Here is a 27,246-nt window from a genome sequence, read left to right on the forward strand (position 1 = left end):
TGGGCTACTCCCCCAAACCTTGGGAGAGGTTTTGTTTTGAAACTTTGTGTTGGGGCTCGGCCGATTTTGAATACTTGTCTTGGTGTATGTTGTGATTAAAGTTGTTCAGTAATAGAACTTAACTAGCATTTGGGATCATGTTGTGTTATTTTTGTTAATGTGGCGGCAAAATACTGCCTTTGAGCTTTGGCAAACCTCTTTAGTTCCTCATTCTGATAACGGCCCTAGCTTCTCTGTTGAGATAAGGCTGTGAAAAATAGGGGGATTCTTTTGGATTGTGATAGATGTTCAGGCAGAAGGAAAATTTTCTTGATGAACTTGTTTCTGCAGATATTTTATTCGCTGTAAACAGGAACTCATAAGATTTGATATTAATATTGCAGGTTTCTGATGCTCGTTTTTCTACCTATTGATCAGTGGTGTTAGGCTTTTTAAATTTTCTTCCTGATACGCAAGCTTTATGGGTTGTTTTGCTTGTGGCTGGCTTAGGCTTCTGCTACTTGAGTTCGTTCACTTTGATCTTTCTCCATGCTCTATGAGAAAAAGGCTGCTTGGACATTTATGAGGCTTCAGTGGGGCGAATTTGTAGAGATAACAGGAACATAGTGGGGTGAGGATGATGATTAAGAAAGGGGATTTGGATTTAAATTCCTTTGCGCTTTCTTTAGAAGATTGCTTTTTATAGGCTTGGACGGGAGAGAGGTGTCCCTCTCAGATCCAGTAATTTACTCTACCCCCTTAAATGCAAAACTTAAGTAAGATCCACCATTATATGCATATTTTGACCAAAGGCTTAGTCTGTCCTAGAGTTTCAGTCAAAGTTTTATGTTCTAGTTGTTTCCTCCATCAGATGAATTGCTAATGAGCTCTGCACCTGAAATGGCTACCCATTCACTTTGTTGTTTGCTGGGCTCCCTAAGGGCAGAGGTTTTTGAAGCTCACTGAGATGCTGGACACCTAGTAAGCTAAATAGTGAGTAGTTCTACCACTGCCCTTGGAATTGGTTTCTCAAACCAAGTAAAAAGTTGCAGTGATTCTTGGAAATTAAAGCAAAGTGTATATTACAACTGTGTTGAGGTCTTGCATAGAGCTTTATGCATATAAAAACAAAGGCAGTTTTGGTTTTAAGAATACTCTTACGCTTGTCCTGTGTGTATAATCAAGGGACATAGGTGAGAAAACAGCCACAACAGAACTCAGAGCCTTTAAAATTTTTTACCATCTTGCAAAATTGCTCAAGAATTGCTGTTGTGATGATGAGGTTCTGTTAATGACAATAATTAACATAGGATCAAAACTGGCCGTTTGTTTTCCTTTTTCATTAAAGAGATTTCCTTTGGACCCTAGGCATGTGGGCCTTTCCAATTTGCACCACACACCCGTAGTAAACACAACTGTCTTCCAATCAAAAGTGTTCTTCCTGTACTCAAGGGTGGAGTTTGCAAGCAGCTGGCCTGTGATTGGGCAGATTTTCATTCAGTTATGTTTAAGATGTTTTCAGGCATGCTTAGTTTTGAGTAATGCATGGCAGGGCGCCCCCTGTTAAGGATGAGTAATTGAGGGTTGAATGAATGAGTTTTTGAAGTGATTGAAAACACTTTGCAATTTTAGGCTCCATTAATATCCTCTTTCTAGATACTTTTAGATCCAGAAATCTTCCAAAATGTAGTCCTGATCCATTAATGAACGCTTTTTTTTGGAAAACAGTTCCAAAGCCATAAGTCAGGATCTTGTTGATCAAGAGTTTTGTTGAAAACGGTTTGTTAGGTGGGCATCTTCCTCACCAAAGCTATGCTGACAAATAACTGAGATTTTTAGATTAAGTGGATAAACAGCTTTTTTTCCCCCTCATGGAATAGTAGCTTTATTTGTATTTCAAAATAGGCCTGTTATGCGATAAAAAAAAAAAAAAAAGTCTAGTTTCAAAATTAGTTTAATGGATTTTTGTGCCTTTACCTCTAACTTCTTTTCTAACTCTATGTCCTCCTTGTGTTTCTGGTTCATTATTGGTCTATGTAAGTGGCAGAGACCTTGGGACCGTCACATATATACGTATGGTAAATAAACACACAAACCAAAAATAGTGGATTTTTCTTTTTTTGTTATAAAAGCAAAACTTCAGTTTTGCAGAATGTCAAACAGCCAAGCATAAACACGGGAAAGCCAACAGTCTCCATCCTTTACCAGCTTCCACTTATCAAAGAAGCTTTGTGCGCCTTTCTCAATACTGGTACAAAAAAGTATGAAAACATTTATATCTCTACAAAAGGTTGCTTTTTTTTTTTTTTTAGCAAATGGTATCATACTGCACAATATCTGTAGCCTGCTTTTTTTCTTTTTTCCATTTAACATTAGACCATGGGCATCAGTACCTGTAGCTCTTACTCATCCTTTTAGATAACTACATTATATTCCATAGAATGGATGTATCCTTTATGTATTTTAAAATTTGGGGCACTTAACAAACAATGCTGCAGTTAATATACTTGTACATATATCTTTGTGTAATCATGGTTTTATTTCTGTAGTTTAGCTATCCAGGATTGTTGGGTTAAGGAGTACATGTATATATTTTTATTTTGTTAGGTAATGCCAGGTTATTTTCCTATGAGATTTTAGCTTTTCATACTCCCACCAGCATTCAGGCAATGCTTGTTTCCCTTCATCCTTGCCATCACTGGTGTCATTGGCCTTTGTTGTTTTTGGCAATCTGATGGGCGAAAAATAGTATCTAGCATTTCATGACTACTGATCTTTTTCTATGTTTATTGGCCTCTTACATTTTTTATGAGTTATTTATGCCAATCTTTTGCGTATTTGAAAAAATGGAAGTTTTCTTATTCTGTACAAGTTCTGTGCATATTTAGCACATTAACCCCTTTACCTGTCAAGTGTGTATTTTCTCTCATTTGTCTTTTAACTGTTTATGGGTTGCTTTGCTGCACAGAAAAATAAAATGTTTGTATCATCAGATCTCTTAGACCTTTCTTAATGGCTTCTAAGAAGGATTTAATTGCTTGGGAAGAGGACCTCCCCCTGCCACCTTGAGCCTATATAAATATTTTTCAGCTTTTCTTTCTAGTGTTTCATTTATTTTTACCTTTAGATCTCTGGTCCATCTGGAATATTTTTGTAAGTGGCATGTGTGATGGACAATCTAACTTTTCCTACTGAGTAGTAACCAATTGGGGCAGCACCAACTTTATTAAATAAACCATCCTTTTCTTTCTGTATGATAGAATTAAATGATGCTTTTAGTAGCACTGATTTGTTTTGAATGTGTATCTTACCTATCTCAGCTGTCCAGAACTTGCAACAGGAGTAAAAGCATATCTGCCGTAATTTTTTTAATCCCTTAATCTTTTATCTTTATCTGGGGGAAAGGTGGTCTCTAAAATACTCCTTTTCTTTGATTTGAGATAATGTAATAATTGTGGCAGTATCCAGGCTAGTACCATGTTTCTTCCATCTGGGAGTCTTCTAAGAGGAGTGGAAGCCTACCCGCCTTTTTTTTTTTAACCTCCTCCTCCAATGTTTCTTCTTTGTTTCAGATTAGGTGGACTTTAAAATACCTCTCTACTTTGTTTCTATATAATGTAATAATTATAGTCAGGTTTCCAGTGTACAATTCAATATAATTTATTCTCAACCTGTGTTCAAACACAGAATTTAAGCCCTAATTGAAATAGGAGATTATGGCTTTTAATGATTATCCTTAAGTGTCCTTTTCTTGCATATAATTCCAAAATTAAATAAAAATCTGAATAATATTATAGTATCATATGCTGTTTATTAAAGTCAATAGAATATGTTTTGTGGATCAGTGTGTGGTTTAGAGAACTTTAAATAAAAATGAGATTGTACAAAAGAATATATAACGTTTAAGTGTGAGGTCCTCTACTCACGCTTTTCACCTGCACTCTCCTCTTACAGCAGGAGGTCTATTTTTGAAACATTGAGCCACTGTTGAGGTTTTTAGGCACTCAAGTGCTTCATATAGTTGTTTTCTAAAGTTTGTCTTATTTTATGTGTGCATGTAATTTTTAATACCTCTATCTTATTGTCTTTACATTCTCTTTGTTTCAAGACTATACCATATGTCCACCAGTGATCACACTGTACACTGGTCATTTTGTCCAGCAGCCTCTCCCTTTACTACACAATCAGATTTTTCTTGTTAATTTATGCATTTGTTTCTTAGAGTTGTTTCACTAACTCCCCACCTGCCAAGGGCTCATTCCCTCCTTTAGTAATCACTTGCCTAGTTCATTTATTCACTCATTCATTCATTCATTCATTCATTTATGGCTGTGTTGGGTCTTCGTTGCTGCGCGCGAGCTTTCTCTAGCTGCAGCGAGCGGGGGCTACTCTTCCTTGTGGTGCATGGGCTTCTCGTTGCGGTGGCATCTCTTGTTGGGGAGCACAGGCTCTAGGCGCGAGGGCTTCAGTAGTTGCAGCACAAGGGCTCAGTAGTTGTGGCTCGTGGGCTCTAGAGCGCAGGCTCAGTAGTTGTGGCCCACGGGCTTAGTTGCTCCTGTAAGTAACATGGTGTTTTCTGTTAGTGATTTTCTCAGCAACAGCTGGAATGGGTTCCTGTAGGCTTTGCTTCCACAAGGCCTGGGGGACACAACACCTGTTGCTGCTTCTCAGTTTTCCGCTGCCTTTGACAGGTTGGTGGTTTTTAAGCCCTCCCCACCCCACTATCCCTACTGCCAAAGTATCTTTTACCCTTGTTCTGTAGTTGGGTAAAACCTGCCTGATTGTTTAGTAGTGACTCATACTGCTAACTCTCTCAGTTTTACAAAGGCAGGAGTTCTGGGGGTTTTTTATGTGACTTCACGGGTAATCAGGCTCTAGGGGACTGATTCCCACTAACCAAACTGGAGACTGATTTGTAAATCCACATGTAAGGTTATTAACCTACAGTAGGAGATAAACTTATCCAGAGATCTGCACAGAACCCCCTCCTGGTCTCCTCAAGAGACCAAATTACAGATAAGACAGATCCTTGTCATGCACAGAATCAGACAAGGAAAGTAGGGTGTTGCCAAAAGAATATTTACAGTGAGCAGTCCTGATTTGGTGATCCTCTGCTTTCCTAGTACTTTCTGGCTTCCATTGTTTTATTCCGCCTTTACACTTTGCTTTTGATTTTGTCATCCATTGAAATCCTATAAAGAGAAAAGAAAGCCTGTCCATTCTAGGTTCTTTCACCTTTATAAAGCCTTTCTAAATGCCCAGAGTGTTTTTTGCCTTGCTCCTTTATCACTTTGTGGATACCTCTTTTGGAATATTTATCACAGTTTTTTTTTTTATATAGATACATAACAAGGTATATAGCTTATCTCCCCTACTAGATTCTAAGTTCATCAAGAACAGGGAACACATGCATTTTTTACTATTATTTTACAATCCTTCTCTGACCACCTTATCTTAAGAAATAGCATATTTAGAAGTCAGTATTAGGTTAATTTTCACTTCTGATTTATTATGGATTTTCTACTCTGTGGCCCCCAGTTATAAGGTATTTATACTTGATCTTTAAGGTTTTTTCTTTTGTATATTTTTACTGATATTGACTACCAATTTTTTTCTTTACATGTTTGGATTTATATTTGGGACCCCCATCCAAAGTACATTGTCCATTGGTTTTTGTGATTTAAATCTGAGTTGCTGGATTAGAAGCATTAGATGTTTTGTTTTTCTGATTCTCAAGTAATACACGCCTAGTATACAAAATGTAGAAATTATTTTAATAAAAATATAAGTAAAAAAAATAGCCCCTATAGTGTCATAACCCATTAAAAACTGCTATGTTTTGATACATATTCTAATCTTTTTTTAGAATTGCTAAAAGTTGAATTCGTACTGTATTTTCAGTTCTGAGTTTTGCTTTTCACTTAATGTGGCAATTATTTTCCTATATTACCAAAAACTTTGGTATTATGGGTGATTTTAATTTTCTTTGTGCTTTTCTGTATTTTCCACAGATAACATGTGCTTCAGGTGCTTTCGTACCTGAAAGGGAAACAATTCTCTCTAAGAAAATCTTATAATTTATTTAACCTGGATAATTTATTTAATTGTTCTTCTTTCATTGGATATTGAAATTGCTTCAGATTTTAAGCTTTATTAATAATTCATTGATGACCGTTTTTTGTGAATAAAGCCTTTTCTGTTTTTAGGGTGATTTCCTAGGATTATTGCCAGGAGTGGTATTATGGAAACACAGAGTATACACATATTTAAGATTCTTGATATATGACAATTTTTTTTTCTTTTAAGTCATACCAGTTTATATTTTGACCAGTAGTATGAGTTTGCTTACGGAATGCATGTTTATCAGGAGCCCAAGATCTGCTAGGCATTTTACTTTATTTCGTTTAATCCTGCCATAATTCTTTGAGGTACTTACTGTCCGTATTAATAGGCAAAGGAAGTAAGGCTCAAAGAGGCTAAAGTAACCTGCTCCCAGTTACACAGATAAGGGATGTTGGGATGCAAATCCAGATCTTTGTGATTCCTCTACCCCTAAGAGCATATATATCTATATGCTTGAGTTTTTATTCAGGTTATTCCTGTGGTACTCAAGTACTTAACATTTAATTTATTGAGGTTGTTAGAAAGTAGGGGAAAAAAATGGGAGTAATTGTTAGAAATCTCTCTCTTGATCAAAGGAACCATAGAGGGAAAATTATTTTTTGCTTGAAAACAGCAGTGTTCTAGACATGCATCATTCCCCACTGTGGCTGTCAAGATGTACCAGTTTTGTAATATCATTTGTAACAGAGTTCATATTTTGTTTAGAATGTAGTTAGAAAAACTGGAAAAGAAAATTTGGGAACCTTGGAAGTTAGTCTTCCATTTTCCTTACCCTCTCACAATCATCACCATATCCTGTTATTTTTATCTCTAATTTCTCAAATATGTTTTTCATTTACACAGTCTTATTGGTTTAGGCCTTTTACATCTTTTACCTGGGTTTTTATCACTTTATAATTGGTCTCCCTGCCTGCAGTTTCTTGCCTCTATGAGTTCCCTTCCAACTGATCCCAAAGTTAATTCTTTCCTTTAAAAAAAAAGTTATTATATAAATAATATGTTTAAAAACAAAAAAGAAGGAACATTTACTGGTAAGGCTAAAATACTATTACCTCTCCTATCCTAATCCTTCTCTAGAACACTCAGTCTGCTCTTAGTTTCTCTGCCTTTGCACCTGCTGGAAAGTCTTTCTCTCCCTTCTCTGCCAGAAGAATATAGTTTGTCCTTTGAGATGCAGCTTGTATACTACTACCTCTTCTGTGAAACCTTTCTAGTTTACCATGGCAGACGCCTTCTCTAGCGTGTTCAGTCTTTATTATTGCCCTTATTACATAACTCTTTAATAATTTCTCTACCTCTCTGTTGGCTCATCTAGGGTTTTATTCCCTCCTGCTGAGTGCTTCCTTATTCACCTTGATACCCTTAGCCCTGGCAAGTGCCGTACACGTGCGCACACACATATATTTTTGAGGCGTTCTGTCTATTTTTGTTGAGTGAGTGAATAAATGAATAATTTTATTAATTGTAGTAAGAATGGCCTTAGGGAGAACCAGAATCCAAACTGATTATTACATGATTATGTGATAAACATGGAGGTCTGTATTACTCAGATTACTATCATTTGATTTTTTTCAAACTTAGGTTAACTTATTTGATTTTTTTAAAATTTTATTTCATTTTAATGTCACTCAAATGAATGTACATCACATATAGACCATAAAAGAGATTTTGAAATGAAAGCAGGAGTTTTACCGCTAACTCTTCTTAACTAAGGAAATATTTTACACATCTAGTCCTTGGGTTCTAGCTGTACAATGTATAGTAGTATTTGCTGCTTTTACTCTAATAGTAGAAATTTTTAAAAGACTTAAAAAAAAATCTACTCAAAGTTTTAGTTCTGTTCTGTCCAGATTATCAGCCTGCCTTGGCCATCTCTAACTCAGTCCAACCACCACCATTGATTTTGTTAGTTTATATCCCTTCTTTCTGTCCTGTGACCTGGCCACTACCATTTTAAGAGTTCATGTTCTGTGTGCTTTGACCTGAAATGATTCTTCACCTTATATGTTCTAACTCCCTCCATCTCTAGCTAGGAGGTGAAGCACAGTGCTAGGGCCAGAAACAAGCCTTAATGCTGGTAGAGTAGAACATGTTTACATATATCCATATTCCGTATTGTTCTCAAAACATATTTGTATTATTAGCCTAGAGCTGTTGCTTGATCCTAGAACATATAGCACTGTGGTTGTCAAGTTCAACACTTTATTCCTTTGCCCAGGCAGGTTAGGAAATAATTGCCCTTAAATTAGGTGAACTATGACTTTCAAATATTTCAGCTTTTCCATGGTGTTTTCAGATGTGTGATGATAGGATTCCTGAATATTAACTTTTTAAATGTTCAAGTTCTTATCTACAAAGAATTAAAATCGTTACAGCTTTCGTACAGTGATTTTTTAGTGTGTTCTTATATTTGTGTGTTGGTATGACTTAGAATTTTGTGACTCGTATGTTGATTTTTTTTTTTTTTTTTTTTTTTTTGCGTTACGCGGGCCTCTCACCGCTGTGGCCTCTCCCACCGCGGAGCACAGGCCCGGCGGCCATGGCTCACGCGCCCTGCCGCTCCGCGGCATGTGGGACCCTTCCGGATCGGGGCACGAACCCGCGCCCCCCGCATCGGCAGGCGGACTCCCAACCACTGTGCCACCAGGGAAGCCCTCGTATGTTGATTTTTAAAGTGGTTGGCAGATTAGAACTATAGCATGGCACCTAGCTGTCAGGCACCATGAAGCCTCAACCTCCGGTTTTCTAAGTAATGCCCAGTAGAGTACTGTGTCACTCAGGGTCAGACTCCGCCTGGGGCTTCAACAGTCTCTGCTCCTTTTCATGGCTTGCAAGGTCTTGTCTGTCTTTCAGCTATTGCCTCCTCCAGACATCAGTTATGGCACCACTGAACAGTAATGGGACCACTGTTCTCCTAGTCTCGGGTTCAAAATCCAAGTCATTTTTCAATTTTTCCTTACCCTTATATCCAGCCAATCATCATGCTTGATGATAGGACTCATCGATTCTCACGAGCACTAGTAACTTCCTTCCTAGTCTCACTGCTCCCACTCTAGGTCATGTAAGAACACCCCCTGTTCCCCACCCCACCCCCAACTCTAAACCATCTACATCCACTGAGTAGCTGAGTTGTCCTAAAACCAACTGTTTTGTTCAATTTTGACCTCAGTCAGAAACCTTTTAATGGCAATTGCACATATACACACCCACACACACACATACACACATCTCCCATTGGCAGCTGGATGAACCCAAATTTTATCCCAGTATTCGGGGTCTTCCACATTGACTCTTAGTCTTTTTAGTCTCATTTCCCACTCCTTCCCCAGTGTGTTATAGCTCCTGGCCATCCTAGAACTTGACTGGGACTTTTTTTTTTCCTTAACCTCAGCCCATATCAGTCCCTTTGCACACCTGAAGTGATCTCTCCTGCCTCTGAACACCCCCTATACTTTATTTTATTTCTGTTTATCTTATGGCATGTTATTGCCCAAGTAGTGCTTTGCAGTTGACCAAAGTGCTTTTGAATCCATTACTTTATTTAATCTTCACAACCACTCTGAGGGTAAGTAAGACAGGTGTGTCTTATCACAAGGGAGGAAACCAAGACTTGAGGAGGGGAGAGTGATTTGCTCAAGTTTTGTGATTAGTAGAGGGTGGGGCTAAGACTGAAATCCAAGCCTCCCGGAACATAATCCCCAAGCTCTGTCCATTACTACCTTTCCTGGTGCCTGAGTCTGCACTTAAATGTAAGTTTGAATACATCTTTTTCCAGTTATCAGTAAGTTACTTAAAGTTGTGTTTGATTCCCCTAGAACATATGTGAATATATGAGTGAGCCCATTCATACGTTAAATGTATTACAGTTTAATGTTCTTTCCCGTTCACATGTTAAACGTATTGCAGTAAAATCATGCTTCCCCTTTCTGAGCCTTATTTTCCCATCATTTTTTTTTTTAAGTAGAAATGAAGGTTACTTGGTATATTATAAATAATAAAATATTGTTATAATATAAATAATAAAACTGGAGCTTTGTATAATGAATTTAATTTCTGGAATAGCTTTTCCAGCAGTGCACTTCAATTCACAAGTATTTATTACCTGTGAAGAGATTAAGCCTAATGCTAGGCTACTGAGTGGTTCCACACTTTTCAAGTATAAGTATCGTAAATTTTCATATAGTTGTAACTCTAATTTTTAGCTTGACTGGATGGGAACTAATATACTGACAAAAGTTGTTGTGACTTCAGTAACAATTCTAATGGATTTGAACTTTATTCATTATATGATCTACATATATTTGAAAAATAATGGTGACACATGTACCAGACCTCTAGTATTTAGTCTACAGGAAATGCTTAGTACCCTTAGTACTTAAGATATTCCTGGTAACTCTGTGATTCCTAGTTGGGAATGACTGCTGTGGGGATTCTGATGTTGTCCTACATCACTCATTGCTGCCTTAGGGAGTGTCATGTGAGAAATTTCTTGTAGAGCCAAGTAGTTGGAAAAGTGTTGCTTCTCTGAGAAACTGATTTGTGTTCTACTTTTTGCCAGTGATGAATATGCCACTGACCTCTCCATTTTCAGATTGGCCTTTAGGAAGCTCAGAGACAAGTCAGTCAATCAATCAATCAATCATTCATCATATGTCACTCAGTCATACAGCTGTATAGATCCCTATTGCCTGCTTAAGTTTTCCCTCTTTTTACACTTTAACAATTGTTACAACAATTGTAGTTGTAGTTTGCTTAGCCCTGGTTTTTTAATTGATATTTTAGCATCTTATTGTATATGTTTCCCAAAAGCCAACTAAAATTCTTTGAAAATGAAGTGGGATATAAATACTCCAGCCTTTATTTTGTAACCAGCTATATTTTAGGCACTAGATATATCTGTTCTAAATATTGATACCTATATGCCTATGTATTGCTTTTATTGCTGTGTAGAACATGCTCCAATGTCAGAATTTATATGGAAAAGTTAAACCTAAGCATACTATTTATTAGAAAAATGTAGTTTCATTTAATATGAATTGCTTTCAAAAACTCTTTAAAGATTCTACTTAAGTATATCTGAAAAGGTGGAGTATCTTTTCTGGGAGGAAGCAAAGCATTGTGACAACGGTGTGCCTCTGCTAGCAGATAAGAGATCACTCCTGGCAGTCAGTGGTTCTTTAAAAATCCACACTTGGGACTGGGAGTTGTTTTTTTTTTTTTAATTGTTTATCCTTTTGCATTGTGTACCGTGTATATATAACCTATTAAAAATTAATTTTAAAAGTTCACAGTCGGGCTTCTCTGGTGGCGCAGTGGTTGAGAGTCTGCCTGCCGATGCAGGGGACACGGGTTCATGCCCCGGTCCAGGAAGATCCCACATGCCGCGGAGCAGCTGGGCCCGTGAGCTGTGGCCACTGAGCCTGTGCGTCAGGAGCCTGTGCTCCGCAACGGGAGAGGCCGCAACAGTGAGAGGCCCACGTACCGCAAAAAAAAAAAAAAAAAAAAAGTTCACAGTCATTTTCAGTAGAAGTATAAAAAATTTCTCTTCCTACCTGTTAGACTGTGAGCTCCTTGAAACCAGGAAGTGTGCTAGATTCCCCTCTGTATTCCTGAACCTAGCATAGTGCCTTATACATAGTAAGCCCCCAGTTAGTGTGCTTAGATGTGAATTGGAAACTAAGAGTTGTAAATCTCAGTAGGATCACAGCTAGAAATTACTAACTGTAGATAACTCACGCCCCCTTAAATCTGTACGCTCTTTTCCGAGTGAGGATGAGACCAACTTCCTGGCTCTGAAGTAAGATTGGTTTTTACTGAAATCCATTAAAAGAACTTAAAAACAAGGTAGTAGAATTTTACCTAGTCAGTTTTTCAAAACAGGGGGTTTGTGTTTGTTTTTATATTATAGTGTGGGATTTTTCCAAATGTGACCTCAAGATGGCTTTTTATCTCTTTTTCCAGATCTTTGTAGAATTTGATGGCTGTAGCTGGAAGCAACACTCCTGGGTTAAAGTTCATGCTGAAGAAGTTATTGTACTTTTGCTGGAAGGGTCTCTAGTATGGGCACCCCGGAAGGACCCAGTCCTTGTCCAGGGCACTCGAGTCTCAATTGCACAATGGCCAGCCCTGGTGAGTGACTTTTATTGGCTAGGAACATATTTGGGCTTTATTCCTATTCTATATGGTATTTACCCAATAGCTGAACTCTTTAGAATTCCCAAAACTCCCAGGGCTTTGTCCTTAACACACTTTGATTCTGAAGTTACCAGAGCAAAAACTGGGAGAGATCTTTTCTCCTGTGTCTTCCCATACTTTTTGTATTAGATAATATTTGATACTTTGTTTCTAAATAATTTTTTACCTTTTCTTTTCTCATAGTTATGTAATGAAACAATGTTTGTAATCCTTAAAGTCTTTTTCTTCCATAGAAACTATTTTATTTTTTTCCAGCTTTTTTGAGATAGAATTGACATATATAACATTTTGTAAGTTTGTGTACAATGTGATGATTTTTTATATATAGTGAAATGATTGTCACAATAAAGTTAATTAACACATCCATTGTCTCACATAGGTTTTTGTGTATGTGGTAAGAACTTTTTTTTTTTAACTTTGCAGAACACTTTAATAATCTCAATAAGGTATAATAATCTCACTGTTTTATAGAGTACTTTCCTACATATTATCTAATTTGCTTCTCACAACACATATGTGGTAAGAACTTTTAAGATTTGCTCTCTTAGCAACTTCCAAGTATACAGTACAGCATTATTAACTATAGTCACCATGCTATATGTTAGCTCCCCACAGCTTACTCATCTTATTATTGCAGTTTATATCCTTTGACTACCTTCATCCATTTCCCCCACCCCTGGCAACCACCAGTATATTCTCTATGTCTGATTTCAGTTGTTTTGGATTCCACATGTAATTGAAATCAGACCATATTTGTCTTTCTCTGACTTATTTCACTTAGCATAATGCCCTGGAGATTCAGCTGTTGTTGTAAATAGCAGGATTTCCTCCTTTTTTGTGGCTCAGTAATATTTCATTGTGTATAATATTCGTGTGTGTGTGTGTGTGTGTGTGTACACCACATTTTCTTTATCCATTCATCCATCACTGGACACTTAGGTTGTTTCCATGTCATCGCTATTGTAAATACTGCTGCAGTGAACATGGGGTTGCAGATATCTCTTCAAGATATGATTTCATTTCCTTTGGTTAAATACCCAGAAGCGGGGTTGTTGAATCATATGGTAGTTCTATTTTTAATTTGGGGGGGAACCTCCATACTGTTTTCCATAGTAGCTGCACCAATTTACATTCCCACTGATGGTGCACAGGAGTTCCCCCTCTCTACATCCTTGCCAGCACTTGTCATCTTTGTCTTTGATAATAGCCATTCTAATAGGTGTGAGGTGATTACTCATTGTGGTTTTGATTTGCATTTCCCTGATGATTAGTGCAGTTGAGCCCCTTTTCATGTACCTGTTGGCCATTCATCTATCTTTGGAAAAATGTCTATTCAGGTGATTTGCCCATTTTTAAATCAGATTAATTGTGGGGGGGGTTGTTTTGTTTTTAGCATTTTAAATTAATACCCATTTATTAATTGGGTAAGTTAGAAGTACAGACACTTTGTGTCCTACTTCTTAGCTCAGAATCTTACAAGGCAAAAATTGGTGTTTGCAATGCTATGTTCTCATCTATAGTAGGTAGTCCTCTTCTAACCTCCCATGTTTATGGCAGAATTCAGTTCCAGTCTCCTTGCTGGCTGTCAGCTGGGGATATTTGTGGGGGTTTTTGGCTCTTGAGTTGTATGAGGTTTTTTTGTTTTTTTTTTTTTTTTGAGCTTTTTTTTGATATATTTTGAATATTAACCTTTTATCAAATATATGATTTGCACATATTTTCTCCCATTCCTTATGTTGCATTTTCATTTTGTTGATCATTTTTTTGCCTTGTAGAAACTTTTAAGTTTGAGGTAGTCCCACTTGTTTATTTTTGCTTTTGTTGGTTATGTAGCATGGCTTGTGGGATCTTAGTTCCCCGACCAGGGATTGAACCTAGGCCCACAGCAGTGAAAGTATGGAGTCTTAACCACTGGACCACCAGGGAATTCCCTAAAGTTTTTTGTTGTTGTTTTTTTTAATTATTAAGTTTTGTTTTCTGAAGTCAGACAAAATAGTGCTGTAAAATTTAATTCTGAGAGTATCCATTTGTTTCTATCTGTTCTTTTAGCAAAGTGTAGGCATAAATAGATTTTTTTAAAAAATCTAATTCTCCTGTTATTAACCAAATTAAATAATATTCAAAACAAAACTTCTTAACCTATTGATTATACATATCATCACTTACTGAACTGTCTTTTTTCATTTGTTTTTAAGACCACTTTCTAGTTGAACTTTTAGAAGAAGCTCAAATGGATCTGGGTCCCTGGGTGACTTTAGTAGGCAGTTTATTTACGAAACAGTAATGTGAATTTGCCCATGCATATTTATACCACTGATCATTTTAGAAATCTCATTAAGGTTTCAGAAGTTCCAGAGATGATAATGGTGTGACTCTTCATTCTGGAAACTTACTGTAATTTAGCCCTCTTGGAGCCTGACAAGATTAGTCAGATCGCTAGAGAGAATGAGGAATTTCCCGTTCTTCTTGTCCTTTTTAGCTGTAAATAAGAGTATTGAACTGACTTTATGCTCTGGTTGGCTTCATATGATTATTTGAGGGGCAGATGCTAGGTTGGGAATGTCTCTGAGGACTTATGCTTTAGCTTATCTATATTTACTGGGGTGAAAGATACATTAATAATGGATATTTTCTCTGCAGTTAGATATTCAGTTGAATTGTTATTTATTTCCTTTTCCAAGTTCTAATCAATTTCTTGTCATTGTACTTCACAGACTTTCACTCCCCTAGTAGATAAACTCGGTTTGGGTTCTGTGGTTCCAGTTGAATACCTTCTGGATCGAGAGCTTCGTTTCCTGTCAGATGCTAATGGGTTGCATTTGTTCCAGGTACTTAACACTTGGTCTAGTCCTAAACTTATTTCTCTCCTTGCTAATTTCTCTGTTGATTATAAATAGGGTGCTTACCCTCCTTTTTTATTTCAGATAATATTTTTAATATCGTTATAAAATTACAGAGAATGGTGGGAATCTTAGATTAAAATTTTAATATTATTTCTCAACAATCTCGACCAAGGTTTCTCAGCCTCAACGATATTGACATTTTTGGTCAGTATTCTTTTTCATAGGGGACTATCCTGTGTATTGTTTGATGTCTAACAGCATCCCTGGCCTCTACCTACTAGATGCCAGCACTGAGTTGTGATAGGCAGAAATGTTTCCCAACACTGCCAGTTGTTCCAGAGGGGGCAAAATCAGCCCAGATGAGAACAATGGAGTAAAACAATTCCATGGATGCCACAGTTGATGGTGTATGCTTTCAAAGAGATGGAATAATAGAAAAAGCAACATTTTAGGGAGGATAAAACATCAGTTTAATCTTGGAAAGGCTGGGTTGAGGGGCCCACAGAACACCCCATGATTATCTCAGAGGTCAAATGTATTGGTCTGGCTATCATCAGTCTGCACAGGTGGCAGTATAAGTCAATTAATTATATTGTCCCCTTTTCTTTTAACATTGAATCAAATTCTTCCTCCCAGTAATTCCATGTACCTTTTAAAGTTTCTTTGCTCTCTTGAAAAGTATATTTGGTAGCTGAGGCTTCTTTCCTCCTCTACACACCCCCACCCAACCCTGAAACCACTTAAGACCACACCTCTAAGGGTTTCCTCAGAAGAGGTGGCTTCCCAGAGGTGGCTGCTTCTATAACTTGAGTCTAAGAGGTCCTATACTTACGTCTGTGGCAGGGAAGCTGGGAATTTGGGCTGGTTCCAAGCAACATTAAATATTGAAGAGCTTAGGTATATTTTTAGTTACAAAAAAAGGGATAAGTTAGTAGTTTAAACAAACTAGTGTCTGAGTTAGCGTTTCAGAATTTATGGAGGACAATATTTATTTCTCACTTGTAAGGGTTACTGTCTGAAGGTTAAAAATTAGGAGACTTCCGGGCTTCCCTGGTGGCGCAGTGGTTGAGAGTCCGCCTGCCAATGCAGGGGACACGGGTCGTGCCCCGGTCCGGGAGGATTCCACATGCCGCGGAGAGGCTAGGCCTGTGAGCCATGGCCACTGAGCCTGCATGTCCGGAGCCTATGCTCCACAGTGGGAGAGGCCACAACAGTGAGAGGCCCGCATACCGCAAAAAAAAAAAAATTAGGAGACTTCCAAGAGTTTTGCTGTCTTATTGAGGCAGCCAAGAGCAGTATTTCCTGAACTGTGTTCTGTGTAATATTAATGATTTTTTTGTTGTTGATATGTCTTCCTCCCTCATTAGGCCTCACACCCTCTCATCAATCTTGCTTTATTCATCTTGTAATCCTAGTGCTTATATGAATAGGCACTCAGTGAATGTCGGATAAGTATCAAAATAAACAAAAAGATTTACATGGAATAAAATGTTTTGTGGTCAAATAAGTTTAGAAACGCTGACCTAAACATGTTTTTTTCCTACATGTCTTCTCAGAGCCTTTAATATACTGTCGTATGTAGAAAGATATAGTATGCAGTTGACCCTTGAACAACACGGATTTGAACTACACGGGTCCACTTATATGTGGATTTTTTTCAGTAAATACAGTACCTATAAATTAATACGAATTTTTTTCACATTATCTTTTCATTTTTGATATCTAGTGTTACTAATACTTATAACATCTAGTGTTTTGTATTATATGAGGCAGTCTTGATGTAGCGTACTGACAGATGATTCATCTTGTAAACAGACATCATAAACTTAGGGTATCAATAAATACAGGACTTCCCTGGTGGCGCAGTGGTTAAGAATCCACCTGCCAGTGCAGGGGACGTGGGTTCAATCCCTGATCCGGGAAGATCCCACATGCCGCAGAGCATCTAAGCTCATGTGCCACAAGTACTGAGCCTGCGCTCTAGAGCCTACGAGCCACAACTACTGAAGCCCGCGCGCCTTGAGCCGGTGCTCTGCAACAAGAGAAGCCACTGCAATGAGAAGCCCGCACACAGCAACGAAGAGTAGCCCCGCTCGCCACAACTAGAGAAATCCCGCGTGCAGCAACGAAGACCCAATGCAGCCAAAAATAAATAAATAAATAAATTTATTAAAAAAGAAAAGAAAACACAAAGGCAAACCACAAACTGGTAGAACCAATAAACGTCGGGAAAATATTTTTTTTTTAAAAAGTTATATGCAGATTTTTGACTGCATGGGGTGGGGAAGCAGTTGGTGTCCCTAACCCCCCCCACCTTGTTCAATGGGGGTATAATATTTCCTAAACCTAAATGATCCTAGCATCCTTAACTTTTTTAGGGGGGCCCACACCACTTGGCTTGTGGGACTTTTGTTCCCTAACTGGGGATCAAACCTGGGCCCTTAGCAGTGAGAGCTTGGAGTCCTAACCACTGGACCACTAGGGAATTCCCCTAGCATCTTTAACTTTTGTAGAGCATCTTGTGAGACTAGGTTTCTATGGAACATTCTCTGGCAAATGCTGATGTAGAGCTCCTCAGGGGTATAATTTTTCTCTTCTGGTTAGATATTATTGGTACTTACTTCAATATTCCGTTTTTTCTTCTTTTATCTTTATCAGATGGGAACAGATAGCCAAAACCAGATTCTTTTGGAACATGCTGCTCTGAGAGAAACAGTTAATGCTTTGATCAGTGACCAAAAGCTGCAAGAGATATTTAGCCGAGGTAAGAACAGGTGGTCCTCTGTCCCTGAATTCTGAATCAGGTGTATGATCAGTGTTGAAAGTGATAGAATGGGGGGGACACCATGCAACTCTCAACATTTGTGCTTGTCTTCTTTTTGTGGGTGGTGTCAAGAGTAACTCCAGTTAGCTGGATCTCTAGAATAGACTGGAAAAACAGGATCTCACTCAGACCACTATTTCCTTTTTGTATTACATTTCGTAATATGCAATTTTGTCTTTCTTTTTTTCATTTCTTAAATATTTATTAAGTGCTAACCTCGTACTAGACACAGTGTTAAGGTACTGAGGATATAACCATGAACTGGAAAGTCTCTGCCCTTGTTGAGCATACTGTCTATAAGGTATGCTCTAAAGACTGTTAACAACAACAAATAACAACTTAGAGTGTAAGGTATGTTCATAAAGGAAGGTGTCCACAGACACATTAACAGCATGTAAATTTTTAAGAATGAAAACAAAAAAGAATTACTAGCTTTTATTAGCTTTTTCAGTTCACATACAGATTTTGCCCAAGATTCTACGCAAAACGTAGACTGTTGCCTCATTTATCCTTCCCTTCGTGTTGTACATCTACTCTACGTCCTTTCTGACCCTCGTGATAATCATGCTTTTCAATGAAATGGGATCCTTGGTTCTCTTTTGTCAAACTAAATCTAAATAGGTAAAGGTAAGAAAACTTGCCTCTTTGGGAAAGGAAAGTATCAGGGTAAAATGATGTTTAATAATCAAGGAAAGGTATGGAAGAGGAAAGAATGTGAGGAAAAATAGCAGAGAGAAAAAAATCAAGTGGACAGAATGAGAGGTAGAGATGTTTATGAGTATGTATAGAAAATTTAAGCTTAATTGTAGCTCTGAAAGATAATAATTTAAAATAAGCAGTGATTTAGCTATCTAGTCTCAAATGTATAAGATATGTAGGAGAGAGAAACTGTCCTTCTTGGAGGGCCAGCTGAAATTGCAGGGTAACATTACCTGCTGCTAAAGTAATATCTTTGAAACTCTGTGTTCCTAGGAAGACAGGTGCTATATTTGTTCAGACTATTATTAGTGCAGAGGCTGGAGACCTCATAAATTGAACTCTCCACCTACTGTAATGAAAGTCAGATAGCAAAGTGTAAATGGTTATATATCATTCCTATGGTAACATAACAAAATAGTACATTCAACTTACTGTCCTCCCACTTTTTTAATGTATATGTCAGATAGATCTGAGTAGATTTTCACATTACCTATAGTTTTTGATTTGTAAGTTTCTCTTCTTTTCCCTGTATTACTTTCTAGAATTGGAAGATTGAGATAAGGTAGAATCGGAGGCCTGGGACATTCTAAGAAATCTCCAAATAAACAATTTACAAAAGTCTCTGGGAAAAACTATGTTTTGTTTTTAAATTGCTGTGTATGGTAAATCTGAAATTGCTCATTTATTCAACTCCATACAAGAAGATTAAAAGTGCCAAGTATTTACACTATATAATTTTCTTTCTGTTTTTAGAAACAATCATGAAATACAGCTTAGCCAAAAATACTCAATACTGACTAATCTCTCCTTTAGGTCCCTACAGTGTTCAAGGTCACAGGGTCAAAGTATACCAGCCAGAGGGAGAAGAAAGTTGGCTCTGTGGTGTTGTAAGCCATCAAGACTCCATCACCCGTCTTATGGAGGTGTCTGTAACTGAGGTAAGGCTCTGTGTTATTTTGTCTGAGGTCCATCCATCCCCTTACCCAGGGTGGTGTAGGAAAAGGGAGCACTTCATTACATGTAAGAAGACTTGGGTTCCATCTCTGGCTTTGTCACTGTTTTTTTTTTTTAATTTATTTTTGGCTGCGTTGGGTCTTCGTTGCTGCGCATGGGCTTTCTCTAGTTGCAGTGAGCGGGGGCTACTCTTCGTTGCCGTATGTGAGCTTCTCATTGCCATGGCTTCTCTCGTTGCGGGGCACGGGCTGTAGGCGTGCAGGCTTCAGTAGTCGTGGCACTCAGGCTCAGTAGTTGTGGATCGCGGGATCTAGAGCGCAGACTCAGTAGCTGTGGCACACGGGCTTACTGGCTCTGTGGCACGTGGGATCTTCCCGGACCAGGGATCGAACGTGTGTCCCCTGCATTGGCAGGCGGATTCTTAACCACTGTGCCACCAGGGAAGTCCCCCCTGGTTTTATCACTTATTGATTCTATCACCTTGAGAAAGACTGTTCAACTTTCTTAACCTCAGTGTTCTCATTTGTAAATTAGAGTTAATTAGGTAACCACCCCCTGACCTCACAGCATATGTTTTGGGAACTAAGATAATGTATTTGAGAGTGCTTTGAATTCTATGAAAGGGTATACAAATGTGAAGTGGTATTATCATTATTTTATCATATTCAGAAGGTTTAGTATTTAAAAATCTAATCAGTTAGCATTTGCTTCTATAATACTTATGCCACTCCCCCGTAGATACTGAAAAATGAATTGTTTCTAAAGCAATAAATAGAAAAAAACATAGCATCTAGAGCTACCTGGAGAATTGTCTCTCAAAACAACAAGAATATTTGGGGACTTCCCTGATGGTGCAGTGGTTAAGACTGCTTCCACTGCAGGGGGTGCAGGTTTGATCCCCGGTTGGGGAACTGAGATCCCACGTGCTGTACAGTGCAGCCAAAAACAAAAACAATAGCAGAGTATTTTGAGGCAAACACGTATGTATTTATGATATCTTTGAATTGGTTTCAGACTTGCCCTCAGCAGTCACATGTAATGTAAACATAAATGATTTTAGTTATTTCTTTATTGAATTTTATTTATTAAATTATTCAATCCTCATTTACAAATTTCAAATGATACACATATATATAAAATAGATATTGAAAGCCATCCCTTCCCCTAGGCAAATGTTACTCCCCACAGTGGTAATCACCATTAACAGTTTGGTGTATATTCCATATGCTTTCAAATATCTTGTGTGTGTGTGTGTGTATGATATTTATATATTGTCCATTTAGGAGATAGCTATATAAATCATACTTTTTTAACAAATGGGATCATATGATACATATAGTTCTTTGATTTACCTTTTTTACTTAATTTTAGATTGTCAGCATCTTTGTGTGTAAATATATATAGAAATCTATCAATACTTCGTCCTTTTAAAATAGATGCATACTTTTCACTGAATGGATGTATCATAACTAATTTAATTTAAAATTGATGGACGTTTAAATAATTTGTATTATTTTCACTAATACGAATAATGCTGCAGTGAATATCCTTGGGCATATATCATTGTATACTGTTTCACATTATTTATTGGAACAAATTCCTAAGTGTGTAATTGCTAGGTCAAAGAATATGCACATTAAATCTGACGATGTCTGTCAAATTGGCCCCTCCCAAAACCTTTTGTTTTTTAATAGTAGAGTGGTGCTTTTAATGATTACTGGTTCTGAAGGTTTTTTGTTTTTTTAATTTCAGAATAGGAAGGTTTTAGAGATGCAGAATTTGAAATTCATATCCCTAAAAGGGACACTTGGGCATTGAATGAAATTTTTTCATTCATTCGTTTAACAAATATTTGAGTGATTACCATATTCTAGACCTTGTTTCAGATGTTGTTATTCTGGCAGTGAATGAAATAGTAGAGATCCCTGTTCATGGAGCTTTCATTCTAGCAGGGGAGTAGAAACAAATAGAGATAATTACATAGATTAGAAAAATACATAATTATGTCTTTGGTGGACAAGGCATTAAATCTTTTTCTTCCTTTTTTCATATTTTCTTCTATCCCGCTCCTACTGTAGAGTGGTGAGATCAAGTCCGTAGATCCCAGACTGATCCATGTGATGCTGGTGGATAATTCAGCGCCTCAGAGCGAGGTACAGTAATGAACTGAGTCTCTGAGCAGACTCATGAGCTTGCGTTATCTTGTTACATAGACTTCCTTATGTGTGTGTTATCCACGGATACCCTTTGGGTTTCATCTCTGACCACTGTACATTTCTTGCTCTCTCCACGGTCTTGTCCAGTTGAGGGAGGATAATCTCAAGAAAGAGACCTAGTCTGAGCAAACCCTTTTCATCATGGCTATGTTGCCTAGCTGTTTTAAAATCCATGGCCTATTTTTTTCTTACATTTTTTCAGGACAGATATATTTGAAAGATACAGTAGACAAAGCTGTAATAAGCAGTAGATATATTCATGACCTACCCAGTAATAAGAAATGGAGGAGAAGCTACATCCTCTTTTTCTTTCCATTAGGTGGTAGTGAGCTCCAAGGAAATCTGAAATTCCATATCCCAAGAAGAGTCAAATCAAACTGGTGTGTAGTTCAGTGCTCAGCACACAGTGGATTACTCCATAATTACTGTGAATCAGGCCAACTCTTGGTTCATTGAGAATTAACATAACCCATAAAAAGATACATTATATATCAGTGCCTGAACCAATCAAGGAATCCTGTATGAGTTTCCTTCAGTAGGACATTGACTTGGACAGCCTTCTGTCCGTATATTCCTCATAGTCTTTTAGCACCTGCGTAGTATTGCTCTCTTGGCTACTCCTGCTGAGTATACAGTTCTTCCTCATCTTTATCCAGTCATTTTTGGCTTGATAAAACAAGATTAGGGTAGGAAAAGAAGAATCAGGGTTACATTTAATAGTTCTTTACTACATATTATATTATTACAAATAGGATAAGTCTCTTGACTGTGTTTACGTGGCTGAAAAACACTTGTTATTTTGATGCCATATTGGGTCCCTCTTTTATTTCCTTCTTTATTTCATTCATTCTTTAAGCACCTATTATATGTCAGGTACTGTTTAGCTGCCCAGGTATAGCTAGAGAGTACTGGTCTCAGTGTCCTAGTCTTTCTACTCACATGTGAGTAGCTCACTGTAAGTAGGGCATACATGTAAATTGTTGATCAGGGAGATTGCTCTGAGCCAGGCTCTGTAAGTTGGCCAAATGAGTTAAAGGTGAGATCTGTGGTTTTCAGCAACAGATGTTGATTCTTCCCTTCTCAGCTTTGCCATGATGTGACTATCTTCTTAGCTAGCAAAGTACAATTATTGACAGTTCTGCCAAGTTTTGCAGTAACCCTTCTTAAGATCCATGGTTACCTCATCTCCTTAAAAGAGTGAGCAAGAAAGAAAGGAGAGATTTCACTGATTGTACTTCCGTACTTCACAGCACTGAAAACTGGGTGATGATGGAGGTTGAAGAAAGGGTAAAAAGGTTTTAAAAGGATCACATGAAAGCAATTCTTTTTTTTTTTTTGAAAACAATTCTTAACAAACAGAAACAGTTCTTGAACGAAAGATTTAGAAACTTAGATTAATATTACCAAAGGCATGGGAGAAACAAATAAATCTTGAGCTTTGTTTAAGGTTTGTAGAAGGAAATTAAGGGAGAAAAGACAGAAATGAAGGCAGCAAAAAAAAAGAAGAAAAAAAAAAACTAGAACTGGCAAGAAGAAATGTAAAATTTGAAAAAATTTCAGTTATAACAGCTATAATAATGATTACAACAAAGATAGATCTGCACAAAGAATCTATAAGTATTTAAGGGCAGTAAGACTAGAGTAATCAAGTTGGTAAATAATAATGGCCAAATAACTATGTCTCTAGCTTATTGCCACCCCAACGTGTTATCTGAATAAAACTGTCTGAAAGTTAGCTAAATGAAGCTAAAATGAAAACTTGCTTCATGATGGGATACCAATCTAAGACTGTTCCAGATATAAGTTGCTTGAGAGAATGTTAGCTCTGTCCCAAGCCCCTGTCCTCTTGTCCTTCTCAGGGAAAGAGTTTTTATTCAGAGATAGGAATTGCCCCCTTTTAATTCTGTGTCTTTTAAAGTTGTCTGACCTCTCAAATAAGGCACAAATAAGATTTCATGTGATAGGCTAAAATTACTGGAAGAGCTAAGAGATTTGGTTGTTTGGTTATGGTAGCCTGCCTTTTTAGCTTTTCCCTGTCTAATGCTTTGAAATAAGCTCTGGAGATTGTTTGTGTCTTTATAGTGTCCATAAGAGCAATTCAGACTTGTTTCTGTTGGGCTCACTTTTGCTCTGGTCACAGACTCATGGTTTTCCTATTGTTAAGTTGTCACCAGTTTTTAATGACTTCTGGATAGAAGAGATTTTATTTTTCAATAGTTGAAATGCCAGTTTCTGTCAAACAAGGAGATAAATATAAAAGTAAAGCAGATTTTGTTTTTCATCAAGAGGCAAGTAAGTTCCCAGCCTAGCAGTCTATTTTGTAAAAGAAATTCCACAAATTTTTAAAATCCTAAAAAAAGTCCAGTTGAGGAAGTAGTGGATTTTATTTAAGGGAAGGTTTGCCAAGTGAGTTAACTTCTTAGTAACCATTATCTTGAATATGTGTGCATAAATTGAATCACAGGAAGATTGGAGCTTTTTAACAAAAGGGGATGTCTTAGAGCTGGCATTGGAATTTGGCAATCTGTACCTGCTTTGATTGTCTGCTTCTAGAGATGGGAAAGAGCTAATGGTTTATGGTTTTCACAGGATGGAAAGTCCCTTGTAATAAATCTTTTTTGAATTTTGTTTTGTAGGGGGGTACGTTAAAAGCAGTAAAATCTTCCAAAGGAAAGAAGAAGAGAGAGAGCATAGAGGGGAAAGATGGCCGGAGGAGGAAAAGTGCTTCGGACTCTGGGTGTGACCCTGCATCAAAGAAATTAAAAGGAGACAGGGGTGAAGTAGACAGTAATGGGAGCGATGGAGGTGAGGCAAGCCGAGGGCCCTGGAAAGGAGGGAATGCCAGTGGAGAGCCAGGGCTGGATCAGAGAGCCAAGCAGCCACCGACTACATTTGTCCCCCAGATTAACCGCAACATTCGCTTTGCCACTTACACCAAAGAAAACGGCAGGACTCTGGTGGTGCAGGATGAGCCCATAGGTGGGGACACACCTGTACCTTTCACTCCATATTCTACAGCCACAGGTCAGACACCTTTGGCCCCAGAGGTGGGTGGAGCCGAAAATAAAGAGGCAGGAAAAATACTGGAACAAGTTGGCCAGGGTATGGTGGCTTCAGCAGCTGTGGTCACTACCGCCAGCTCCACCCCAACCACGGTGAGGATCTCAGACACTGGCCTTGCAGCAGGGACTGGGCCGGAAAAACAGAAAGGCAGCTGGTCGCAGGCCCCAGGAGAGGTGAGTTGTTTCAGGGGCAGATTTGCAAGATTTGGGTTCACTCTTTCACCCTACTTTGTTCTTAACACATTAAAAAAGCATCTCAAATGCCACAGGGAAGGAGTATTTCTGAGATGTGCTTAAATTGTATTCTGTGGATAGTCCTTTACTGCTCGTTGGGCAAATGCATATATCTTTAAAACTTTATCAGCTCTTAAAAGTCACCTGAACAATTGGGCTGATCAAAAACTGATTATACAGCCCAATTTAATGAGTTGTTAAAATAGATCTAATGGGGAATCTTTTTAATTCAGTTATCTATTTAGTTCATGTAGTGGTTGAGCCTCAACCAGGCCTATGAGAGGCAAGGTTAATGAATTATAGTGTTGGCAACAGTGAACACTGTAATTAAGGCTATGTGAAAGCTACTATTACCCAAACCCCTGTTTTCAGTTCATCATTTTATATATTTTCCTTTGAGACTGGGCTGCTTTCTTTGATTTCATATGACCATGGAAGGTTGGTTTTTTCTTCCCCCTAAGTTAATCTTTTAAGTCTTACCTGGAAATTTTGATGGAATTATTTCATCATTTCATATATTTTCCTTTGAGGCTGGGCTGCTTTCTTTGATTTGATATGACCATGGAAGGTTGGGTGTTTTTTCCCCTAAATTAATCTTGTAAGCCTTACCTGGAAATTTTGATGGAATTAATCACAGTAGTATCTAGTTTACTATGTTCTTTATCTTACATGCATGTATTGTTGCTGAAAAGGAACTTTTGTTAAATACAAGTTAACATCAAGTTGGCTCCCCAGTCAAATTTGAAAGAGTGTCAAAATCAGTTATAGTCTTTTGGTTCTTATTTTGGTCACCAAAGTATGATTTATGATGCTAGTCATATTTTTTTCAAACTGGCTGTTAATTCAAGCTGGAATATGAAATACAAATAAAATACTAATTTTTTTAAAAATTATGTATGGGAAACTACTGTGTGCTAAGTACTGTATATTATAAACAAAGAATTGAAATCCTGCTTGACGGAGCTCACATCCTAAAATGGAATCATTTTATAACAGTGTATAACAGTGCCATATAAAACATGGCATATACATTTCATCTGACTTCTCCCCCTCCCTAGCAAATGCAGTTTGTTAATCTCTAGTGTGCAGGGTTGGGGAGGGAGGTGAAGTGCCCAGGCAGAAGAGAAGGCCTGTAAATGCAAATTTCGCACTCTTCATGTTTTGTTCTCTGTTAGTTTGCCAGCATTCCAGCATTACCAGATCCCCAACTAGCTAGTTGATTAAAATCAAATCCATGTCAAAGGCAGAGTAGATGTAAATGAGGATTACAAAATAGACCAAATACTGCACTCTGCAAGAAGAGATCCACTGAATGCTGTTGTTCTTGGAGTGGCAAAGCTGAATAAATGAAATGTGGATCAAAGGGCATTTTCCAAACAGGTTTGAGAAATTTCTGTGACTGTATCTGTAACTTTGCTAATGTGTTAGCCTAGGTATTCTCTTGGAATATGATTTAAAAGTACAGAAATGGGTATTTCCATCATGAAATAGGGACACAGCCCTCCAGGAAACTTCTTTCCCTAAAACGTGTGTTAAAATCAGTTTGTCATCACTTTCTTATAAGAAGAGGATTTGAAATTTAATCATTTGAAGAAAATGAAAGACCATCCAAATTATTTTTCATTCATGTGTGTATTTATTTTTAAAGAGTAACTTTAGTAGTGAAACCTGAGATCCTTATGCTTATTCCTTGCAGTCATGCAGGTGTCAAGGCTCCTGGCCAAATTCTCGCAGTGAAACAACAGCATAGCATCAGTGCTGTGTCTGTCTATTCTCTTTATTTGGAGGAGTTTAAGTCTGGTTGCCGGTTAGTGGGAAGGAAAAGAAGAATGAACTAAGTTTTTGACTGTTAAATGCACTGAAGCAGTCTCTGTAGCAGATGTCAGCTGGAGGCAAGCCACAGGTGGTCTGCCTGGTTCTCATGCCTCTTTGCCACCCCAAAGAAAGTCCTAATGTAGACTCCTCTTGCGTATTTAAAGGAAACATTAAATATATTGAAACTCCCCCCACCTTTTTTATAAATTTATTTATTTTATTTTATTTTTGGCTGTGTTGGGTCTTCGTTGCTGCTCTCTGGCTTTCTTTAGTTGTGGTGAGCAGGGGCTACTCTTTGTTGC

General features: G+C 37.8%; 1 protein-coding gene across 2 annotated transcripts in view; it reads left to right on the forward strand.

The window, feature by feature from the left end:
- The window catches only part of KDM3B (lysine demethylase 3B), a 58,999-nt gene that overhangs the window by 928 nt on the left and 30,825 nt on the right, over nucleotides 1–27,246 (forward strand). Inside the window, exons 2-7 of one of the 2 annotated variants that reach the window (XM_030869486.2) lie at nucleotides 12,064–12,231; nucleotides 15,012–15,125; nucleotides 17,799–17,904; nucleotides 19,477–19,601; nucleotides 21,696–21,770; nucleotides 24,470–25,069. In XM_030869486.2, coding sequence (XP_030725346.1) covers nucleotides 12,064–12,231; nucleotides 15,012–15,125; nucleotides 17,799–17,904; nucleotides 19,477–19,601; nucleotides 21,696–21,770; nucleotides 24,470–25,069 — 1,188 coding nt within the window. The remainder of the gene's footprint in view (nucleotides 1–12,063; nucleotides 12,232–15,011; nucleotides 15,126–17,798; nucleotides 17,905–19,476; nucleotides 19,602–21,695; nucleotides 21,771–24,469; nucleotides 25,070–27,246) is intronic. The other variant, XM_030869489.2, reaches the window with a different exon arrangement.

Source organism: Globicephala melas, chromosome 3 (genome assembly GCF_963455315.2).
Source record: "Globicephala melas chromosome 3, mGloMel1.2, whole genome shotgun sequence".
In the NCBI taxonomy this organism is placed as follows: Eukaryota; Metazoa; Chordata; class Mammalia; order Artiodactyla; family Delphinidae; genus Globicephala; species Globicephala melas.